At 37.2% G+C, this 18,796-nt stretch overlaps 1 protein-coding gene across 6 annotated transcripts in view; it reads left to right on the top strand.

Moving 5' to 3' along the window:
- Nucleotides 1-18,796, top strand: part of FRAS1 (Fraser extracellular matrix complex subunit 1) — a 419,524-nt gene that overhangs the window by 310,042 nt on the left and 90,686 nt on the right. For all 6 annotated transcript variants that reach the window (XM_046656854.1, XM_046656853.1, XM_046656855.1 and 3 more), the window contains 6 exons: nt 1,535-1,567; nt 8,896-9,027; nt 10,141-10,266; nt 12,246-12,493; nt 18,241-18,389; nt 18,576-18,738. In XM_046656854.1, coding sequence (XP_046512810.1) covers nt 1,535-1,567; nt 8,896-9,027; nt 10,141-10,266; nt 12,246-12,493; nt 18,241-18,389; nt 18,576-18,738 — 851 coding nt within the window. The remainder of the gene's footprint in view (nt 1-1,534; nt 1,568-8,895; nt 9,028-10,140; nt 10,267-12,245; nt 12,494-18,240; nt 18,390-18,575; nt 18,739-18,796) is intronic.

Raw genomic sequence — 18,796 nt, 5'->3', positions numbered from 1 at the left:
ATGTGGCGTACTGGGGATTAAGAAAAGTCAGTGTGTCTGGAATGTGGAGGGCGGAGCAGAGCAAGGATGAGCCTGGAGGGAGAGAGAGAGGCCAGACTGTAGAGGCCCTATAAACCTGTAGGGATTTAGATTTTTATCCCAAGAACAGTTAAGAACCTGGTGGAGGTTTTAAGATATGGGAAGAGGGCTTTTCATAAGAAATTCTTTGACTGCAGTTATGTGAATGGATTTGGGGAGGAGGCCAGAGTGGATGGATGGATGGGTGAGGGGAATCTAGTAAGGAGGATCCTGCAGTACCTCAGGGAAGGTTCCATGTAGGAATGGAGAATGCAGCTGACCTTTTGGGATTAAAACCAGGATTTGACAGAAGGCATGTTTTTAAAGGAGGAGAAGACTGAGCCAAAGAAAAACTGTTTCTAATTCAAGCCAGTGTGTGCCCTTCCACTCAGCCAAGATAGCCTCCATCCTTGCCATTTCTTATTTCTCCCCCTGGTCCGGTAATCAAAGCTGCTGACTGGAAAGCAGGAGTTTTGAATTCCTACCCTAAATATTTCTGTGCCTTGGAATGACTCTAAAAATCTTGAAGCCTATTTCTTTCTGATCTTTAAGATGTATGTACCATATAACACGATTAATGTAGAGTATTAGTTTTATATAGTAGCTTTATTCATACAGAACAGCTGGTGATTTCTTATGGTGAGTTGAACATCGGTGAAATAATTTTAGAGTTACATTTTAAATGATGGCAAACATTTAAAGTAATATTTGCCATTATTTATATAAATGCAATTGTCTAGAAAATGATTAACTCAATTAGACTGAAATTCTCTAAGGGTGAGGGCAGGCCTCTTCTTTAAGGAGTATCCCCAGTGTTTAGTAACTGGGTAACGAATAGACAGTGAAAATGTTCATGGTTCTCCAATCCCTACTTACAAGAAATTTGGGACATCTTGGGATTAGAGAGAAAGAAAACATGTCAGCTATGGTTGAAGTTACTTCTGTATCCGCTATACTTGCCTGAGTTCTTAGAGCTTTTTTAGAGAGAGAACAGAGTCCTGTCCTGTATAATCTATGGGATAAATGCCGCAAGATAAATCTCTCACATCGTTACAGTGTGTAAATCAATGTCCCAGGCATCACTCAATTCTACAATGGAATTGACCCACCAGAGAGCCTGTCAGTGATATACAACATCACCCACATTCACTGATTTGTAGGATTTTATATACTGATAAAATGAGATCTGAATGAATGTATCATAAATCATTCTAACTGCTGTGATATAAAATTATTCCACTGTGTGGTTCTTTTTCTTACTTAAAATTAGTGCTGGCACTATTAAATTCAGCATAATATTAGCATACGAACTGGTGATCTTTCCTTAAACCATAATAATTTAGATTAAAACATCGTTTACTTTTCTAACCTCTGCCCCATATTTTGTACCTTCCCCATCTATTTCTGACCTAAAAATGTTTAACATACTGATTTTCTGGTTTTTTAATATACTGATTTCTGTCTTCTGTTCTTTCAGGTCTCCCAGAATCAGTGAAATTCCACTTCACAGGTGAAGATTTTAATCTCAATTTTATTAGAAAATGGAAATTTTCCCTTCCCTATTAGTCCTTTCTTTTTGTTCCCTTCATCATTACTTTTAGCTATTTTCTAAGAACTACTTAACGGTTACATAAGACAAGTTTCTTCCAAAATAATCACATGGCTAGTTAAATAGTAATAGCTTAACTTTGTAGTCAAAGGAAAAAATAATCCACCAATGATCCTAAAGATCAGTGTTGTTTAAAGCCCCATTTCAACTTGTCCTGATATCTGTTAAAAAGAGGTAATAGTGGTTAAGATCTTAGACTCTGGATCCAGACTACCTGGGGTTCAGTATGCTCTGGGAAAGTTTCTTAATCTCTTTGTGCCTTGTCTATCAATGCGGATAATAAATAATAATTACATATAGTCATACTTACAATACAATACACTTAACAATGGGCATACATTCTGAAAAATGCATCATTAGGCTATTTCGTTGTTGTGCAAACATCATAGAATGCACTTACACAAACCTAAATGGTATAGCCTACTACACACCTAGGCTGTATGGTACTAATCTTCTGGGACCACTGTGGTATATGCGGTCTGTTGTTGACCAAAATGTTGTTATGTGGCACATGACTGTATATGTAAAGCTCCCAGGGCAATGATTGGCACATAATCATCCCAACATGATACTCAGCTAATGAATAGTGGTTGTATATAGTCCTGAATAGAGCCTTTCATTGAATGCCTTACTACTGGAGGGAAAAGTGTTAGGACCCAGAGAGTGAGTTGTGCAAGTTGTGTGTAGAAGACCTCAGCATCCCAGCTTTAGTTCATAGTGCCCTAGAAGCGGAGTGCCAGTAAGTAAAAGCAGAGTCAGACGTACTGTCTATGCTGGGCAAAAAAGGGATAAGCTTTCTTGTTACGTCTAGAGTGAGTGTGGTTGACCATGAATGGCATGTTTAAATAGCTGTTTAGTTGGGATTGACTGTTCCATTAAATCAATCATCCGGATGTCCTGTTATATTTCATGTAGGGATAACTCCTGGTGGGAGAGAAAGTCACCTCCCTCAAACTCCCAGGCCTTCCTTTCTTCTTTGAGGGTTAAAAATCACACTTGAATCAACAGTAAATTTTAGTGTTGTGTCATTGTTTTTTAAAACATTTTTTATTGAGATATAATTGACATGTAACATTGTATTAGTTTCAGGTGTACAACATAATGAGTCGATATTTGTATATATTGCAAAATGATCACCACTATAAGTCTAGTTAACATCTGTCACCATATATATATAGTTACAAAATTTTTCTTCCTGTGATGAGACCTTTTAAGATCTACTCTCTTAGCAACTTTCAAATATGCAATACAGTATTATTAACTGTAGTCGTCATGCTGTACATTTTATCCCCGTGACATTTATTTTATAACTGTAAGTTTGACCACCTTCACCCATTTCACCCATCCCCCACCCCCACCTCTGGCAACCACCAATCTCTTTTCTGTATTTATAAGCTTGGTTTTTTTTTTAATTCGGCATATAAATGAGATCATATGTTATTTGTCTTTGTCTGACTTATTTCCCTTAGCATAATGCCCTCAGGGGCCATCAATGTTGTCACAGATGGCAAGATTTCATTCTTTTTATGGCTGAATAATATTCCATTGTGAGTGTGCATATATATATGCGTGTGTGTGTGTATATATATACATACCATATTTTCTTTGTTCATTCATCTATCAGTGGACACATAAGTTGTTTCCATATCTTGGCATTTGTAAATATTGCTGCAGTGAACATCGAGGTGCAGAAATCTTTTCAAGTTAGTGTTTTTGTTTTCTTTAGATAAATACCCAGAAGTGGAATTGCAGGATCATATGGTAGTTCTATAATTAGTTTTTTGAGAAATGTCCACACTGTTTTCCATAGTGGCTGTACCAATTTACATTCCCACCAACAGTGCACAAGAGTTCCCTTTTCTCTACGTCCTCTTCAACACTTATTTCTTGTCTTTTTGATAATAGCTGTTCTAACAGGTGTGAGCTAATATCTCATTGTGGTTTTGATTTGCATATCCCTGGTAATTAGTGATGTGAGCACCTTTTCATGTACCTGTTGCCCAACTGTATGTCTTCTTTGGAAAAATGTCTATTCAGATCCTCTGTCCGTTTTTTAATCAGATTGTTTGGGTTTTTTTGTTATTGAGCTATATGAGTGCTTTATATGTCTTTTATATTAACCCCTTATCAGATACACAATTGGCATTTATTTTCTCCGTTTCGGTGTGTTGTCTTTTCATTTTGTTGATAGATTCCTTTGCTGTGCAGAAGCTTTGTAGTTTGATATAGTCCCGCTTGTTTATTTTTGCTTTTGTTGCCTTTGATTTGGGTATCAAATCCAAAAAATCACCAAGGCCAATGTCAAGGAGCTTACCACCTGTGTTTTCTTCTAGGAGTTTCAGGGTTTCAGGTCTTATGTTCGTCTTTAATCCATTTTGAGTTAATTTTGTTGTATGGCGTAAGATAGGCTCCAGTTTTCTTCTTTTGCATGTGGCTGTCCAGTTTTCCCAGCACCATTTATTGAAGAGACTGTCCTTTTTCCATTGTATATTCTTGGCTCCTTTGTCATAAATTAATTGACCATATATGCGTGGGTTTATTTCTGGGCTCTCTGTTCTGTTCCATTGATCTATGTGTCTGTTTTTAAGCTGAAACCATACTCTTGATTACTGTGGCTTTGTAATGTAGTTTGAAATCAGTAAGTGTGATGCCTCTAGCTTTGTTCTTCTTTCTCAATATTGCTTTGGCTATCCGGGGTCTTTTGTGCTTCCATACAAATTTTAGGATTGTTTGTTCTATTTCTGTGAAAAATATTGTTGGAATTTTGATAGGGATTTTATTGAATCTGTAGATTTCTTTGGGTAGTATGGACATTTTGACAACATTAATTCTTCCAATCCATGAGCATGGAATATCTTTTTATTTTATTTGTGTCTGCTTCAATTGCTTTCATCAGTGGTGTATAGTTTTCAGTGCACAGGTCTTTCACCTCCTTTGTTAAATTTATTCCTAGGTATTTTAGTCTTTTTGATGCAATTGTATGTGCGATTATTTGCCTAATTGATCTTTCTAATAGTTATTAGTGTATAGAAATGCAGCAGGTTTCTGTATATTGATTTTGTAACCTGCAACTCTACTGAATTCATTGATTAGCTCTAACAGTTTCTTGGTGGAGTCTTTAGTGTTTTCTATATGTAAGATCATGTCATCTGCAAATAATGGCAGTTTTACTTCTTCCTTTCTGATTTGAATGCCTTTTATTTCTTTTTCTAGCGTTGTGTCATTGTTGATATTAACCCAGTTATCAACTCACTTCTAGTGACAGACTTCCAAATAATTCATACAATTAGTAATAATATGCAACAGATTATAATATTTTACATTTGACAAAACAGTTTACAATATGAGTTGTCTTATTTAATCCTTATAACAATATTGTAAGGACCAGTATTATTTTTAGCATTTTAAACCTGAGGAAATTAAGGGTCATTAGAGTAAACAATTTGCCCAGGTGTCCGCACATGGTAAACAGTAGGACCAGGATTTTAATACAAGTTTCTGATTCTGTGTGTGGGTCGTGAAAAATAAGTATCATGGTAGTGTGCCAGTTCAGTTTCCAAGCCTCAGCTTTCACCTGAAAGCTTGAATAGTTGAAGGGGTAAACTATTAACTTCTCCAGAACTTTAAGTTAAATGATCCTTGAACCTATTATACAGTGTAAAAGAAATAGACCTTGGGCTGACCTTAAATTAATTTATCTTGTTTCTGCCTGAGGTTCCTTTTTTTTTATTGTTGAGTGATGTTTTAAGAATTTATTTTTTGAGCAGTTTTAGGTTTAGAACAAAACTGAGAGGAAAATACAGAGATTTCCTATATACCCTCTGCCCCTACACATGCACAGACTCCCCAATTATCAACATCACTCACCAGAATCAACCTACACTGGCGCATCATAATCACCCAAAGTCCGTGGTTCACCTTAGGGTTCACTCTTGGTGTTGTATATTCTATATGTTTGGACCAATGTATAATGATGTATATCCGTCATTTACATATCACGCAGAGTATTTTCACTGCCCTAAAAATCCTCTGTGCTCAGCCTATTCATCTCCTCCACTCCCAACACTGGCAACCACTGATCTTTTTATTGTCTCTTTATTTTTGCCTTTTCCAGAATGTCTTATAGTTTGAATTATACAGCATGTAGCCTTCTCAGACTGGGTTATTTCACTTAGTAAGGTGTCTCTCCGTGTCTTTTCATGGCTTAATAGCTTATTTCTTTTTAGCGCTGAATAATATTGCATTGTCTAGATGTACCGCGGTTTATTATTTGTTCACCTACTGAAGGACATCTTGGTTGCTTCCAAGTTTTGGCAATTATGAATAAAGCTGCTATAAAGATCCATGTGCAGGTTTTTGTGAGGACATAAGTTTTCAACTTCTGTGGATAAATAAATACCAAGGAGTGCAATTGCTGAATCAGATGGTAAGAATATGTTTAGTTTTGTAAGAAACAGCCAAACTGTCTTCCAAAGTAACTGCACCGTTTGTATTCCCACCAGCAATGTATGAGAGTTCCTTTTGCTCCACATCCTCACCAGTATTTGGTGTTGTCAGTGTTCTGGATTTTGACCATTCTCATAGGTGTGTAGTGACATCTCATTGTTTTGATTTGCATTTCCCTGCTGACATATGATGTGGAGCATCTTTTTATATGCTTCTTTGCCATCTGTATGTCTTATTTGGTGAGGTACCTGTTAGTCTTTGGCCCATTTTTTTAATTGAGTTGTTTGTTTTCTTATGTTGAGTTTTAAGACTTCTTTGTACATTTTGGATAACAGTCCTTTATCAGATGTGTCTTTTGGAAATATTTTCTCCTAGCATGCAACTTGTCCTCTCATTCTCTTGACATTGTCTTTCACAGAGCAGAAGTTTTTAATTTTAGTGAAGTCCAGCTTATCAATTATTTCTTTCATGGATTGTGTCTTTGGTGTTGTACCTAAAAGGCATCACCATCTAGGTTTTCTCGCATGTTATCTTCTAGGAGTTTTATAGTTTTGCATTTTACTTTTAGGTCTGTGATTCATTTTGAGTTAATTGTTGTGAAGGGTGTAAGAGGTTCTTTTTTTTAAGGAGGAAAAAATTTGGAATCTGGTGGGAAAGAAGCCATCTCCTTTAGGAGAGTTCTGAGGGAGAGAACTTTCACTGGGCAGATAATGAGCTAAGGCAGCAACAAGCCCAAGCCCTGACATTAACCCTTAGAATGAGGGCAAACAGCTCACTTGGTTAATCAGCTAAGATGAGAAGGAAAGCTGATAATCCTGATGTGGCTGCTTCAGGACAAGCGCAGATGCTCTTCAGAGCTTTTCTGAGCAAGGTAAACACACGTGGTGAGTGGTGCCCGCAGGAGGCATGTGACCAAAAGAGGCAGTTTGACTCTTTCTCAGGGAAATCAGAAACATTGCTTAAAGAGAGGGCTAGACATGCAATTGCAAACATTTTGATTGTAAGTTCTTAATATTTGCTTGCAAAACCCTTCACCTGTGTGATATATTTTCTTGATATGTAGTATGTACCAGAAAATAGCTTTCTTCCATTTACTTACGGAGGCAAGGATATACCTTGGTCACGCTGACAGCTGTGTGGTATGACCAAAGCTCTTTAAGATTTAGGGCCCTTTCTTTCCTCTTCTGTAAAGTAATGATGTTGAAGCCTCCCTGAGGCGCCCCCCACTTAAAAATAAAATCAATGTAAAAGATAAGAAATAAAATTATATTTTGCAATTATTTTATTTAACATAGAGGTTCTTCACCTAGAGTCCAGGGACTTCAAAGAATCTTGAATCCACTGAAATTTATGGAAAAGTTTATATGTGTGTCCCCAAACCCCCCAAAGTTAAGAGTAATCTGTCTCTATCTTTGATGATCCAGAGAGGGGAAGACTGAGCCTAAACAAAGAAGCAGTGGTGCTAATTCTGACGTTTGACAGAATGACCAGAGCCTAAAACCTTCATTCTTACAGGGACAATGTCTTCTCTCCTTCAGTAGGGTTATTTCTGGACTTCTCTAGGACATGGAAAGTACCTTGTAAAATCAAGCCATATCTTTTAGATCTATCCTCAGGGAAAAGGCAAATCTAAAACCTGAGTGGACTCATTACTGGGAGTCACTGAGCAGTGCTTTATTTTGCTTAAATAGAGGTCAGATTTCTACTGACTTGTTGCTAAGTCCAGAAGAAAGTGAAGAAGGTAACTTGTTTCTTATAACCAACCCATGTGCAAGCGTATTACACATTTTAAATAATCAACAGTACAGATTTCTCAAAGCCCCTACAGACAAACACATCAAGTTGGTGGTACAGGTATTCTTCTAAACCTGGCTGTTAGAGAAGGGAGGATGTGTTAAGGTATAGGGAAATGGAAATAAGAGTCAAGGGCCAGGCAATTCTGCTTTCATTTCCCTCAGGTGATCAGTGTTCACTTGGATGTCAGATAATCCAGAGAAATAAAATCTTAAGGTCACTGTTTTATTTACAAAGGTGTCTTCCAGTTATTGCCTTGTACATAATGACCAGGTAAAAATGGGTCTGCTTACTTCCAAACAACTGCCATTAGGGATATTTGTATGGGTATTTTCTGTCCTTTTAAAAAATTACCATCAGGGCCAACCCAGTGGTGTAGTGGTTAAGTTCATGCACTTTGGTGGCCTGGGGTTCATGGGTTTTTCCTGGGCATAGACCTACACACCGCTCATCAAGCCATGCTGTGGTGGCGTCCCACATACAAAATAGAGGAAGATTGGCACAGATGTTAGCTCAGGGTCAATCTTTCTCACCAAAATATGTATAAATATATTGTCTAATGAGACATATACATGTCATTTCTAAGAGATTTCCTGAAAGAAAATATTTCTCTGGAACATTGGAAGAAGGAATTGAATCAAAAAATAATTCCATAAATAAAAGCCGTTACTAGCATCATCTAAGAGTGCATATTTTGTATTACTTTCCTTTCCACTAACATTTAACATCACCTTTTTGTGAAACTTGCTTCTTAGAATGACTGTTATTATGATCCTTTAGCCTTTTTGTTACTCGGTAGAAAAAGCTTTATTAGAATAGCCCACAGTATCTTTCTTGCTTGCTCACTTTTTCCATTTGTAAGCATCTCTTCAAAGTATTAAGTTAATCTAAAAAAGCTACATATTTATGGAAATAGCCTGAAGGTGACCAGACTACAAGTTGATTTGTGTGTGTGTGTGTGTGTGTGTGTGTGTGTTTACCCTTTCTAGTTTCGGATGGAGAGCACACAAGCCCAGAGATGGTCCTCACCATTCACTTACTTCCCACTGATCAACTCCCGGCCGCGTTCCAGGTCACAGCTCCATTGCTTGAGGTCAGCCCAGGCGGCAGCACTTCGATAGGTAAGAACTGGGAGCCTGAAAGAAACATGGCTTTGGAAATAGGACCATATTTCAGCAATAGTCCCTGTTCAGACCTCTTAATGGTTACCAAAAGGTAGTGACCTCCTCTTCCAGAAGTTGCAGGCATTCTCATCCATATCCTTCCTTCTGCCCATTTCTATGCAAATAGAAGTAGCACAGAGAGAAGGAAATAAACCCTTCAGAGGCCAATGCTCAGTGATGGAATTTATTTTCCAGCCTCCAGGAGTTTGATTTGTTGCCATCACTAAAATATAAAGTATCGGAGAGCAGAGGGGAGAATAGACGGGAGCGGTTTCGATGACTGCTCTTGTTTTCTATTGAGAATGTAAAGAGCAACAGGAGGAATGACAGATCACAATAACCTTCAGAAGCTGTGAAGAGTTAGAGTTGGCCCAGTCCTTTTGTATGTGATTTTTGTTTACTTATTAATATACTTACTCTTTAGAAGTTTATTCTTTTACCAAGAGCATCTTAAGAGCAAACAGTGGATATTGTGAGTTTTGTCGGATGTGCTAACAGATCCTTAATCAGTTTCTACATGTGGATATTGGCCTAAAGTTAATTATCAGATAACCCACAAACCAGCCATACATACAAAGACGACTTCACTTTTACCTTACTTTGTCACTTCCGTGATGGCCAGAACAGCCACTATTAACACAACTTGGCCCTCCTGTGGATTCAGAGAAAGAAGAAGGAAGAAACAACGAAAAGCAAAAACAGTTTCTGGGAGTATTTTCTGGAAGAAAACCTACCCTAGTCGATCAGGACTGAACATTTTGTGGGCTTCCATACCCATCCTTGTATGTGGGCTTCCATTCCATACTGGTATGGAAGAAGAAAGGTGTTCTGAATTCAGAACTACCCACTTGTAAGGTAACTTTTGGAAGACCCTACTTGTAATTTGGGAATTGACTATATTATCAGTGTTCACTCTTTTGTGGTTGATTGGAATTAAACATGCTTTCTTATAACCATCAGATTACTCACAACATGGCTTCCAGCCTGGCCTGTGGCTTTAGTGTATACAGCGTATACAGTCGGTTTTTAATGTACATATCTTCTCACCATGCTTTATTCTCCTGACTGCAGGACTTCAGTTGGTAGTGAGAGATACTGAGACAGCACCTGAAGAACTCTTCTTTGAGCTTCGGAAACCTCCACAGCATGGCACACTCCTCAAGTACACAGCTGAGTCCCAAGGGCCCATGGCCACAGGTAGCTGCTCACTCTGTCATAGGCCTTCTTGGAGGAGTTCTTGCTCCACAGTCCACTTTATGTTTCTCAGACAAGAACTATAGCAACTTTGTGGGGCAAACTATGAGGAGATACTTAGAAAAGAAAAAGCTTTAGTGTTTAGTCCATCGGCTGAAATTTTGGGGACTTCTTTCTCTTTGCCACCACCCATGCCCCAAAACTATGACTCCATTTCCTCAAGTAATAGGTGAACTTGGTTGGTTTCTGAAACCTGGAGTAAATTCATTGAGAACAACCTCATATGAGTTGTCAGCTGCTACTTTCCTATGGTTTCTTCATGGAGATGAATTTGTCTTCCTTAATTTGGTATGTGAATCATCACAATAGTTTTAGCACTGCAATTTTGATAGTGTAAACTACATGTATCTTCATCCATAAAAAAAGGGAGCACATTTTTAAAGTATTATTTATGCGATGTAACAGTGTGGTACTGTGACCAGCTTTCCAAAATATTTATTGTGCTTTCACCAGTAAAAAATAATACGTGTTGACTGTTTAGAAAGTACAGAAAAGCACGAAGAACACAAATCTAATTTTTAATAGTCAGCCCTTATATATCAAAGTGAATATTAGCCCTTTCAAAGTAGTCACCTTGGGATGGTATATGCTTATTTCAACAATCTGTACATTCTTAAACCTTGATATAATTCCTAATAAGCATGTAATAATGCATTCTTCTGAATATCTCTGCAGAGGGAGGGGGCAAGTCTTTGACCTTGAAGGTACATCGAATTTGTAAAAACACCCAGTAGGCATTTGGGAGTCACATAGGCAGATGTTTTAGAATTTACTGAACAAAAGAAATGTCATTAGAATAGAATTCTAGCATCTTTAGGGAACTACTTTAGGAACATAAGAGTGATAGCCCAGTTTCCTTAACATTATATTTAACCTATATTTGTGTGATTAATATATGAAAGCTAAAGGTATTTGTAAAATATTAGTTTTTTAACTTTTTTTAGGCACAATACCACTAGCACCAGTAAATCACAGTAACACAATGTTGAAAGAGAAGGTTTAGAAGACGAATACAGAGAAAGAATAAATTCTTTAGTTTCATTATATAACACCAATTATGAGAGTCAATAATCTATTGAGAAACAGAGTTGAATATAACATCCAAGAAGACCAGTCCCCCACTTGTGCTCCATGGAGTTGTGGGGACCCATGGCACTAAGTAGCATTTCTCATAAAAAGTGTTCCATGACCAAACAGTTTTCAGAAGCTTTAATATTGTGTATTGAAGATTCTAAAATTCTAATAAATCCTGCAGTTTAAAAAATTTTAATTTTAAATTTTGTTTAAACCCATTTTTCTGAAACTTATATGACGTTGAAACTTTTTTCCTACAGCACATATCGACTCTATCATGAATTAGTACTCTAGACTTATCCAGTTAGAGTTTCTAACTTAAGTCTCTTTTTCAATTTTTACATATTTTTAAATTTAAAGAAAAACCTTATGCTCTCAGTTGAAACAAAGACCTCTCACAGGTTCATCAAGCATAATTTATTTTCTTAACTTTTTCAAAAATTTTTCAGTATCGAGATTACATTCTAGAAGGGCTATCATAAAGCATAGAGGCTTGTCTTTTATTGTCTGGAATCAAGAGTCATGAGTGGATCTCATAGAGGCAGATTTTGGTTCAATATGATTAAGAACTTAGAAAAAATGAGAGCTATCTCCAGCGGAATTAGCTACCTTGTAATACAGTGAGCCTCCCACCTTGAGAAGTGTGAAGGGCAGGCTACATCGCCCTTTTTCCAAGGGTAATGTAGAGGGAATCCTATATTGGGTGGGTGGTTGGACTAATTAGCTTACAACTCCCAGAGTTTATGAGCCTATGTGTACTTTGAAATCCTGAGAACAAAGGTGTTATATAAATGAAAAGCGTCATTCCCAGAAGTAATTGGTTCTGCAATTTGTTTTATTCTGGAAAGGTGACACTTTCACATATGAGGATATTGAGAAAAATGTTCTGCAGTATCTACACGATGGCTCCTCTGCCCGGGAAGACAGCATGGAGATCTCAGTCACAGATGGCACCTCAGCCACAACGGTGGAAGTGAGAGTGGAGGTGTCGCTGTCAGAGGATCGAGGGCCTCGACTGGCTGCTGGTGCCTCTCTGAGCATTACTGTTGCTAGTAAAAGCGCAGCTGTCATCACGAGGTCACACCTTGCTTATGTTGTAAGTTCTTGTTCTCTTGTTCTCCACTGCACCCTCTGACTAGCTGACTAGAAACCAATGCCATGGCTGAATATTTGGGGCATCAGGTATATGGCCATGTAAAGAATTTTTTTTCAACTTCTCCATATTTGTGCTCTTAGGAATAGTTACACTCTTTATTCCAGCTGCTTCACTGTCTCGTGAGCAGACAAGTGAATGAGCAAAACTTTGATGAAAACATGATGAGTATGTATGGGGCTGGGTGATTGTCAACAGGAAACAGAGGCAATGTCAGAAAAGCCCAAGTCCCCATGTGTTAAGCTCTGCTCATATTATTTCAAATGGAAGTTTGAGGGAAAGAGCATTTTAGAAGAACTTACCTGGTCAGAGACTGATAGGTAATGGTATTTCATGGTCTACTTTTTTGAGAAAGCCTACTTTCTGTCAGCTTTTGTCTCAGGTCCAGCTCTGGACAGAATACTGTCACACTCCCTTGGCAGTGGCTCTCTGCCAGGTTTCCCAGGCAAGATCACTGACTTACCTTCCAATCTATAACCCAAGACAAGCATGTGGTTACGGAACCAAGGGTGGATTCAGGAATTTGGCGGGCAGGGCTTGGGGATTCCCATCTGGCCCTAACTTAATAAGTGATCCTGGCTAATTAAACTCATCTTCTTTCTTTGATTTTCATCTGGAGCTAAGGATAATGAGTATAATTAATTTTATTTTTCAGTTATGTATGTTGTAAACAGATATGAACTCTCTATGCAAACATAATAATGAGTAGTTTTGACAAATGCCTTGAAAATAAGAATAATAATCATTCTTAGTATTGAATTTTTCCTTTACTAATCTTAAACTTCCAACCAATGACCTGGCCTTTTTTTTAAAATGCTATATAGTTTTAAGTAATTCTTCTCTGGGCTGAAGAGTCTGGCTATAAAGTCTGGTCTTGAATAGTAGCATGTGAGATAAAGCATTGGCCTGGGAACAATTGCTTCAATTGCTTTTGCACAGATTTTCCCCTCAAATTGTCTTTTCTTAAATTGTGGGAAACTGCATTTCATCCTCATTCTTCTCATGGGTCTAGTATAGTTTCAGAACAGCTTTGACTTGTTTTTTTTTTAATTGACAGGTGATTTTTACCGTGGGTTATGGTCTTTTGAATCTTATGAAACTCATGAATTCATAAAAATGTATGAATACAGATTTAATCAATAGATCACCAAGGCTTGAAAAATGTTTGACAGACCAAAATAGCTCTCCAGGAGCAGTTCCTACCCATTAACTGCATATTATAAGCTGCATATCAAAATGCAAGCCCATTGGCAACTGAACATGTATTTTCAGAAATTGATTGAATATGCATTTACCCAGTAGAGCAGAAAGACTCCAAAAGAACTATTCCAGCCTGCTGAAAGCATAGCATATTTTAAAGACTTAGCTAAGTTATATACTAACTTTCTCAGGGGTTGTAGAAGAATTTTGTACTTAGTGTCATGGGGAAAATTTTTCCAGATATGCATGGTTAATGAGTTTGCAGTGACTATCCAAAAAGGTGGGAAAAGCCACCAGAACTCTGGTCATAAAAGGAGCAGAATATAAAGGAATAGGAGCAGGTGAGCCTGTTCTTAGAGTCTCATTGACTACAAGAGGGTGACATGATGTTGGCAGAAACAAAAGGCAAAAATGGGATCTGTGTAATTTGCTTCTTAATGGTGGTTTCCTATACACAGTTTGCTATGCACTGCAAGTAAACAAGTAGGGAAAGGATGGGGCGGGTTTTGTAGTTAGCGTGGATGGATTTTCCTCCAAGCTCACCACTTACTAGAGTAGTAACCCTTGGCAAGTTGCTTAACTCTCTAGGGCTTAGTTTTCTCATCTGTAATACAGGGAGGATAATATAAGATTAATCTTAAAATCCTAATAGTGATTCTATGCACCAGCCAAAAATAAAATAATTCAAAATATGATACCATCTGTAATAACATAACAAAACACATATCTAGGAATAAATGTAACAGAAGATGTGTAACTTCTAGGAAAAATTGATGCTATGACTGACTATAAAGAAAATCCAAAAGAACCTCTTGACAAAGTATTAGAAATGAAAGAATTTACCAAGTGGCCAGACAGAAGATCAACAAAACAATAACATGGCTATGCATAAGCAAAAAATAGCCGGTAAATATAGCTAAAAAGATGATACCTGTTATAATAGCATTACAAAAATCATGTCTGTTGGACTAAATCTAACGAAAACCAGATAGTACTTCTACAGGGAAAATTATAACACATCATTGACAGACTTTTAAAAAAAGCACTAAATAAATGATGAGATATGCCATATTCATGAATAGGAAGATTTAATATCAAAAAGATACCCATTCTCCCACAAAGTGATCTTTTCATTCAATTGAGTTCCAATCAAACCCCCAGTGTACTTTTTAAAGATCTTGATAAGTTGATTCTACAATATATGAGGAAGAAAAAGTGGGCAGAATTCTGAAAAAGAATGATAGGAGGGCAGGGGCTTTGCCCTATCAGATAGCAGGATTTCTTACAAACCTGCACAATAGAGGCAATGTAGCACGAGAATGTACTAGAAAGTCCAGAAACAGACCCACACCTAGGACTGTAGTATAAAACATATAGCAAGTCAGATCAGGAGGAACCAGTTAAAACAGAAATCTGCACAAAATGATTATTCATATGGAAGAAAGCAAACTTGCACTACTACCTCACACCCTGCACTGATGGTAATTATGGGCAAATTCAGTACTTGAATGTCAGAAGTAAAATTTTACAATTCTTTGTAGGATATAGGTGAATATTTTTTAATATTGGGAAAGGGAAGAAGTTCTTAAACTAGAAACAAAGAGTGCTCACTATAAAAAAATTGATCAACTTGAGTATATTAAAATTAAATTTATGTTTTCCAAAACACACCATAAATACAGAAAACAGCCAAGTTACAAATTGGAAAGAGATATTTGCAACACGTATAACTAAAAAATAACAAAGAAAATATAAAGAACATCCGCAGATCAAGAAGAAACAGATAACCTAGTAGAGAAATGAACAAGAGACATTAACAGAATTTCAGAAAAGGAACCCAGAGGGCCAAGAAATATCAGAAGAGATATTTACCTTTTCAGTCATCTGGGAAAACAAATTATATAGCATTTTATAACAGTTTACTTGACAGAAATTAAAAGGTCTGAAAATACCAAATCTTTGGAGGAAATGATTCTAAAGGGGGTTCTTTGCTGATGGACATGTAAACTGGAACAACCGCTTTGGGAAAGAATTTGGCATTGTCTTGTGAGGATGAATTTTCATGTACCCTAATGGTTCCACTCCTAGATTGCTATCCAAGAGAAGCTTTCACATGTATGCCAAAGGATACACAAGCATGTTCATAGCAATACTATTTGTAATAGCAAATATATTGAAACCAGCCAAATGCCCATCAACAGGATAACAGACAACTTGTGATATACTTATTCTATGGAATATTAGAGAATACTCAAAACAGATGGACTATAGCTGCACAAAGCAATACTCATGGATCTTAGCAGTCCGCTATTGAGTAAAAAGAAAAATAAATCCCAGAAGAGGAAAGTCTAACTCCCTTTTCCTAAGCAAAAAAAAAAAAAAAAAACTAAACTAAAAATACTCTGTGTAATATATCAAACTATATCAAGAATTCAAGGAAATGAGAGACAAGATCCAGGGTGATTATAAGCCCAAGCCAGGATGAAGGAGGAGCACGTAGGTACATAGTAATTATCAAAGTTCTAATCCTGGTGTTGAATGGTGGGTCAATAGATGTGTAAATAATAAAAAGAAAGTGAAAAAATGAATTAATACAAAAGGGATAAGAAGGTCTTTGAGTAGGAAAATTACATGAGAACAAGCTCTATATTAGGAATTTTTTCCACCCACAATATCTTGGATATCCCAAAAGAGTAATTTTCTTTAAATTTTGACAACATTTTTAGAAAAAAAGAAAATCTAGCTGATTTCACACTTTTTCAAACTGAGCAGTTATTTAAGATTTGAAACATTATAATAGATATGCCTGACATGAAATAAGCATTTCTTTGCCAAATTTGCCAATGTGGAATTTCAAAGCTATTCATTCTAATCAAGAGCCAGGAGTTCTGTCCTTGTAGTTTATCACCATCTCAGAAAACAATACTTTAGAACTCTCAGCAGTCTTTTTAAAATTCTCTCTCAGAGGATACTCACAGTAATGTTAGGAAGTAGTCTTTTGGAAGCCAACATATTGTATTTGACAACTCATGTGGAAAAACAGAGAAACTTTTAAATTATAAATTTAGAGGAAATTTTCTGAAGTTTTGCAGCTTCGATGAATTTGAATTTCCTTCCTTGCTGGTGTCAAGTGATGTGAGGAAATACGGAAAATTCTGTGATCTTGCACTGAGGCTCTGAACTACCAACTTAAAAAGGCCCCGGGGGATAGAATTGAGAACTGACTAAAACCTGCTGGCCCAGATCACCAGGTATCCATGCTCACATTCCTGATCCTATACGTCAACTAACTGTACAACAGAGTCATGAAAATTTGCGTTTGAAAGTGCACTTAGCCATGCAATATTCATTTTCATTGTTGCTGTGGTAAAGTGTAAAGAGCCGCCATGTTCACAGCCAACTGCTCTAAAAGATGAATGACTCAGGGAAACTTTCCAAGAAGATGTTGCCTGCCTCCCAGATATTTCCAAAAATATCCTTGAAGAAAGAGGAAATTGTTCATTAAGACATTTAATTATTGTCCACGTAGAAACATAGAAAGCCGATTTTTTTTTAAAGATTGGCACCCTAGCTAACAACTGTTGCAAATCTTCTTTTTTTTCTTCTTCTTTTTCTCCCCAAAGCCCCCCAGTACACAGTTGTATATTCTAGTTGTGAGTGCCTCTGGCTGTGCTATGTGGGACACCGCCTCAGCATGGCTTGATGAGCAGTGCCATGCATGCGCCCAGGATCCAAATGAGCAAAACCATGGGCTGCCAAAGTGGAGTGTGCGAACTTAACCACTCAGCCATGGGGCCGGCCCCAGAAAGCCTATTTTATTTGTCAATAAACAATGCAGAAGGAAAGGGAAGTGGTCTATGTTGAGACTGGGCATCTTGGGGGTTGAGCATCCAAAGGTTCAGTCCTGATAGAATGAAATCTGTAAGATTCCCCAAATTCTTCTGTTAAACTCAAATTTTATCATGTTGAATATGACTTAAAGTGAGCCATTAGCTAAGCTAAATAACTTCCATTCTTTCTGTTTCACAGAATTTTCTTTATCATTGTTTTATAGGTTGTAATGGAGTTTTACCTGTTTCTAAAAAGGAAACCATCCTTAGAAACTCTAGAAGAAGCCTACAATTGTGTTTATAGGAAGATGGCTTATATCTCTGACCATGTCTTATTCTTCACTAGATGCTTATAACAAAATCAAAGCCTTGTGCGGCTCTTGTAGTAACACTAAGACATCTCTTTGTTTTATGTCCCATACTTAAAGTGTGTTTCCCACTATTATTTGAGCTACTTTTGAAAGAAGACATTATCAAAGAGGCATTTGAGGATAAATAAATACTGGGATTTTCATGCAGTTTGAAATGTTGTTGCTTGATCACAGAGCGAAAGAGACTTTTCCAATTAGCAGAGAAGGAAGCACTCGTGATCTTTAACTACTGGAAGTATTTATTCCTGCAAATATGCATTCATGTCTTGCTTCATGCTTGCCTGATTAGGATGATTCATCTCCGGACCCAGAGATCTGGATTCAGTTAAGTTCTCTGCCCATGTATGGTGCTCTCTTAAGAACCTCAGGACCTGAGGTGGAAGAACTCTCAGAGGTTTCCAATTTCACGATGGAAGACATCAACAACAAGAAAATTAGGTATATAGCCACTTTGTATTACTTGACAGAATTTTTCAAAATTGTATTAAAATATTTAAGCAACTAACCAGTAGTTCCCCTGAAAGATTATGTTGCTTCTGGTCCCACTTTTAAACAAAGATGCAGTCATCTTACCTGACTTGTCAGTGCAGCTCATTCATTTGGTTCTTCTCTTGGCCTCTATAGGTACTTGGCTGTGTTTGAGACCAGTAGTCATCTGGTTACTGACAGCTTCCATTTCTCTGTCTCTGATATGGACCATAACCATCTGGACAATCAGATGTTTACCATCATGATCACTCCTCTTGAGAATCCACCTCCAGTCATTGCTTTTGCTGACCTTATCACGGTAAACAATTCTAAGATCAATAAACAGTGCTGTAGAGAGCTGGAAATCTGTGACAATG

The sequence above is a fragment of the Equus quagga genome, chromosome 3 (genome assembly GCF_021613505.1).
Source record: "Equus quagga isolate Etosha38 chromosome 3, UCLA_HA_Equagga_1.0, whole genome shotgun sequence".
Taxonomy (NCBI): Eukaryota; Metazoa; Chordata; class Mammalia; order Perissodactyla; family Equidae; genus Equus; species Equus quagga.
Note: the sequence above shows the minus strand (reverse complement) of the source record. Positions and strands in the feature narration are given on the sequence as shown.